Source organism: Pinus tabuliformis, chromosome 9 (assembly GCF_031772625.1).
Source record: "Pinus tabuliformis cultivar Carrire ecotype Pingquan chromosome 9, CPIR1, whole genome shotgun sequence".
NCBI classification, from domain to species: domain Eukaryota; kingdom Viridiplantae; phylum Streptophyta; class Pinopsida; order Pinales; family Pinaceae; genus Pinus; species Pinus tabuliformis.
Genome location: NC_142307.1, coordinates 1,588,369,160 through 1,588,374,520, shown reverse-complemented (window position 1 = coordinate 1,588,374,520; position 5,361 = coordinate 1,588,369,160). Strand labels below are relative to the sequence as shown.

The 5,361-nt window shown below is 35.2% G+C and overlaps 1 protein-coding gene across 1 annotated transcript; it reads right to left on the bottom strand.

Moving 5' to 3' along the window:
- Positions 1 to 922: 922 nt before the first annotated feature.
- On the bottom strand, positions 923 to 4,050 carry LOC149154781 (endoglucanase 6-like). The gene is made up of 11 exons (XM_089444228.1): positions 3,850 to 4,050; positions 3,502 to 3,714; positions 3,184 to 3,384; positions 2,960 to 3,049; positions 2,704 to 2,868; positions 2,356 to 2,476; positions 2,084 to 2,247; positions 1,588 to 1,936; positions 1,495 to 1,499; positions 1,368 to 1,434; positions 923 to 1,257 (listed from the first exon to the last, which is right to left on the bottom strand). Exons 1-11 carry the CDS (start codon positions 4,048 to 4,050, stop codon positions 923 to 925), a joined length of 1,911 nt encoding a protein of 636 aa, XP_089300354.1.
- Between the last annotated feature and the right edge of the window lie 1,311 nt (positions 4,051 to 5,361).

Below are 5,361 nucleotides of genomic sequence, written 5' to 3'. Positions count from 1 at the left end.
TTTTATTATTTAATCAATTTAACTGAAATGCAAGATCTTAGAAAATTATTATAAAAAAATAAAAATAAAAATAGAGTTGGTTTAAGTTTTATTATTTAATCAATTTAACTAAAATGCAAGATTTTAGAAAATTATTATAAAAAAAATCATAATAAAAAAATTAAAATATAATAATTAATATATAAACTTATTTAATGATAATAAAAAAATTAATTAAACTTTTTTAAATGAAATTTTATATAATAAAAAAGTTAATAATTAATTTTATTTTTTTTAGATTATTTCATTAAAAAGAGAGATATCTATTTCATCTCACTCCTAATGATAAACCCTACCTATTATTTATGATAAACCATATAATTCATACGATCAATTCCCTCAACAAAATCTGAGAATTCTGGGATGCAATACTAATAACAGTCTTACGATATTATATTCATTTTATTAATCATCAAAAGATTTAAATAGGCAATAACAAAATATGATACTGATAAAATTGCAATTGCAGAGTTGTTTTTGGCTACACAGATTTCTCAGGCAATAATAAAATATGGTACTGATAAAATTGCAATTGCCGAGTTGTTTTTGGCTACGCAGATTTCTCCTCTGAAGAATTGATAAATTTCTCCTCTCGCAAATTACTAATCCCAAATACTAGACTGATTCACCTCACAGTTATTCAGCTCTAAATAGAACCCCACAACATTATTAAAAAATGGTGTCGAGAGCTCAATTGCTCCATGACTTTATTCCCTGATTCATATCCCAAAACAAACGATACTGAAATGCCAGTCAGCTCAGAGATCCAAGCTTGGCCCAACCATAGTCTCCTCTTCCATCAGCATGTGAGCTACAGCTGACCCATCACTGATCATTCTTTTGCCTTGGAACTTTCCATCACCCTAACAATCAATATAGTTGATCATTTCATCTGATAGTTAACTATGGAAATTCCTGCTGGAGGACCGGCATGGATGTACACAAAATCCAAACTTTGGCCAGGAGACAGCGACTTCAACCATTTAGGAAATGAATACAAGTTCTTGCCATTTGGTTTGGAGAGACCCCATACAGGACCATACAGATTCTGAATAGAGATTTGGAGAGATGTAATTGTCTGCTGTGGAGATTTATTAGTGATGGACACAGCATATCTGTAATAAGTTTTTCCTCTATTATTCCAAGAACTTGTCTGCTTCTGCCAGATGGCCAGCACATTGTACTCTGCAGATTGTGAACAATAAATCATAATCAGTACTGTCTTTTGTTGTTTGGCCAAGATTGAGTTTGTTCATTCTATGTTACACTAAAAATTTGAAGTTTTGACAGCATTGTAGTAGCCAAAATTTAATCTTGGGAAATCTTACCCTGAGGAGGAGTTGCTACTGGAGAGCTCTGTTTAGGTGCAGGAGAGGGCTTTGGCTTTGGCTTTGGCTTTTGAGTTAGATCTTGAGTTGGAGCAAGGGATCCTGAACCTGATCCAGGCTTAGGCACAACAACTGCCAGAAGCAACCATTAGAACACCACCAACAACATCACTGAAACAAACTAAAACCAAACTAATTGCATCCCATAAGAGAAGCCTACCTGGAAGACTCTGGTCGTTTCCAGCAGTTCCCCCTTGTAGTCTGGCAAGAACTCCCACCAGTGGACTATTGTTGTAGGTTGTAGGTTCTGTCTGCTGATAGTTGTCTCTTGCATCTGCGAAGTTATCATTGTTATCAGGTCCTCCAACAACAGCACCAACTAAAACATTGGGGTCACTTCGCTGGCGATCGAACCATATAGAATATCCTCCTTTGCAACTAACAAAGGTTGAATCCTCTTTATATGATACAATGGAGGAAGCCCTGTGGTGGACCTGACGAGGATAGTTTGGTCCATATCCCACCATGTAACTTGTGGCCCTTGGATTGTCACCTAGTATGTAATCAACCTGCAAGCGAAAGGTTTTAGCCAATAGACTGGAGAAGAATTCAATATTTCTAGCTCTTAGAGTAACTGAATTATCAAAGTGAACAATCATAACTCATCAAGAAGACATTGGTTCTCAGATAAAATTTAGGCCATCATTGGTCTATACCTGTGACTTAGCAAATGCCAACAGTTCAGATGGATTTACTTGTCCACCAGGGCATTGCAATTGCTTGCCAGCAGAAGACAAATAATCAGAGTAGGCTGTGAGGAGGAACGAAGCACTTGTCACAACATGCATATTGTTCCATTTCTGCCAGTACAACAGTCCACCTAAATACAGAGGAACACTCCTTTAGTCCACTTTGTGACTTGCTATCAAGATAAAGCATATACGTATAATGTATTCATGAAGGCAGATCAATGTCAAGACAAACAAACCTGGTGTTCTTTGTACATTGTCTCCGTTCTTCTGAACACATGCACATATATAATACTCAGCTTTTTGTTGGTATTGTTGCATAACCGCTAGGTTTTGCCCACCCCTACCTTGCATGAGGAACTGATCACAAACCACATATAAATGTCAATTGTCTGCTAAATTTATCATGCAGCCCAAACTGTTCATTTATCATCTGGCATTTCAGGCATGCATTTTAAGTAAACTGATAGCAATGACAGATGCAAAGAACAAGATTGAGTCCATTAAACAGATTTAGATTTCAAATTATGATCATATTAGAATGTCCCATTAGAAAACTGGATATTTCATTGGTAATCCACTTTGACCTTTGATGCAAGGACTTGGACTCCTGCATATTTAACATCCCAATTGAATTCTTTCACAGCCCATGTTGTTCCGCCTAGTGTTGCTGCATTGCTAGTCATGTAATTCAAGTAGTATTGATCTCCTGATGCTTCATAAATCCATGTAGCTGCCCACAGCAATTCATCCTGCACACACCCAGACCAAAATATCAAAGCCAAGTCAAATATATACTTTTTCATGAGAAACTTACAGAGAGAGTAGCAAAGAAAAACTTACAGCATATCCACTGATTGATCCATAATACTTTCTAACCACCGAGATGCTGCTGTCATATTCCCCTCGATACTTGTCGGCAAAATCAAAAAGCTGCAAGATTCACCCCCAACATTTGAATTGAACATCAATAAATTAGATTGTACTAGAATACACTGTAAAAAATTTGGATCAGGGAATATCATAATGTACTTTCTTTATCAATTCTATGGAGCAAAGAAAATTACCTGCTTTGCATGGCTCAGAAGCTGATTAGAGTACACTGGATCAGAATTTCTAAATACTATTGAGGCAGCTGCCATTGCAGCAGCAGTTTCTCCTGCAAGATCTGATCCAGGCCTGTTAGTGTCAATCTTGTAGGCTTGCCTAGGTGTTGTCATATCCTCTGGCCTCTGCCAACAATAATGATCTGAGTCGCCATCACCAACCTGAAACACAGATGAAAGGTATCATCAGTGCACTAATTTGCCAAATTTCAATGTAATTGTAATACTTCATGAAGTTCATCGAATCCAAGCCTCTTCCCGCAATGAAGAAAAACCTACCTCCCCATATAATACATGTGGCTCAGTATGAGCTTTAATAAGATAATCAGTACCCCACTTAATCGCATCCATGGCATGACCCAACTCTCCACTGTTAGCCAATTGTGTTCTATACTCGATTGTACTCCAGGAGAGCATGGTGATAGTGTGTGCCATGGGAAGACCAAATTTCACATTGTCACCTGCATCATAGTAGCCTCCAACCAAATCAACCTGCACACATTGCATCATGCATTATGCAATCAGGGTAATATCACCACCATTATCATTAAAATTTTCAAAGCCTTGCCTACACAATACAAATCAATTAGTGCATTAAGCAAAAAAGAACATTCTAAAATTACAGACCCCATTAGAAATTCCATCTTGGAGACCAGAATCAGCTCTCCAAGTAATCCTCTGAGTGGGAGGAAGCTTTCCAGATCTCTGAGCTTCATAAAACATTATGCTCTTAGTCAAGGCATCACCATAGTCATGCCCAACAACACTCCCTACCCCAGCTGACATGAATATTGCCAATAACAACAACAGAGGAGGTAAGGAAGCCATGGGTAGCAAATAGAATTGGACTGCAATTTGAGAGAAGCTCTGGCTGAAGTGCAAATATGGAGAACAGATGGTGTGATGCCAATGAAAGAATGAGGAGAATTTATAGAGACCATTGTTATTTCTGTGATGTTAATATTTTGAATTTGAGTTGTCTTCGTACCTAAATTTAACTGGCCACGTTCTCTTAGAGGTTTGTGAGCAGTTTGAGAAGTCAGCACGAGCTCTCATCGAGATTCATGTTGTCAAATCATACAATTCTCGAGATAGATCTCGTACTATTATGAAAAAGCTCATTAATTCACCTGCACCTGGCATTTTTTTATCATATAATAAATCCATCGGGAAGCTTGCAAATTCTAATGTCTCAGAATCAAACAAATTATAAATTAATATGGTGGTCAAATATTATTGGTACTTAACAAATAAATATATATTTTTCAACCTCATTTGGTTTTGCATCTGCAATTTTTTTAATGCAAAAAATGAGAATAGAACCAATGTTTCGCGAGAAATTCTTGACAAATGGGAGGATCCCATACAATTGGAATAAACATTTATGACCATAGCGTCCTTCATGACGATAGCATTTTATGTAGTGACGACAACATTTTATGTTTAAATTACATACGTAATGCGATTCAGAATTTCTGATTTTCCATAACCACTTAATGTTGGAATTCAAATTACATTGACGCGTTTTACTACTCCATTGCATGTGCTGGTCTTTTACATACCAGTCAGTATATCCTATCTTTTCGGCACTTTTTTATTATTTTAATGCATCACAAATGCCCCCTTTAGATTTTAAAAACTCTGCCCAAAAATCTTGGAAAATTAGTTACCCTGGCCCAACGTTTGGCAAATGAGTCATTCTTTATATTAATAGTTTTTTTATCATTGGTAATAACAAGTTTGTTTATTTTTGTTTTTTATATTTGATTTAAAACGAATAGTGTGTATAGTGGATTCAGTTATATAACGGTTTAAAAAAAAAAAAAATTAGTTATTTTTTTAATATTAAGAATTAAAATATTGTGGTTAATTGAAAATGTAATGAGATACTAAGAGGTGGGGTTTAATTTTTTCCATCAAAGAGTATTAATGGTAAATTTTGCGTATATATTATTGTTTTTATTTTTGTTTTAAGTTATATATATATATATATATATATATTAAATTTTTCATTATTAAGTTAAAATGTGGTTATTGTTAAGTGTTGGGTATTTGATTTACTATTCATATTACCAAAATTTATTAGATATTTAAATTAGTTTAGAAGAGAATTTGGCATAAAGTTCTTTTATATACACT

Coding starts and splice junctions, on each gene's coding strand:
- LOC149154781 (XM_089444228.1), bottom strand. CDS start 4,050: ATGGCTTCCTTACCTCCTCTGTTGTTGTTATTGGCAATATTCATGTCA. Junction 3,715..3,849: donor AAGATGGAATTTCTAATGGG/GTCTGTAATTTT, acceptor CAATGTGTGCAG/GTTGATTTGGTTGGAGGCTA. Junction 3,385..3,501: donor CACATGTATTATATGGGGAG/GTAGGTTTTTCT, acceptor TCTGTGTTTCAG/GTTGGTGATGGCGACTCAGA.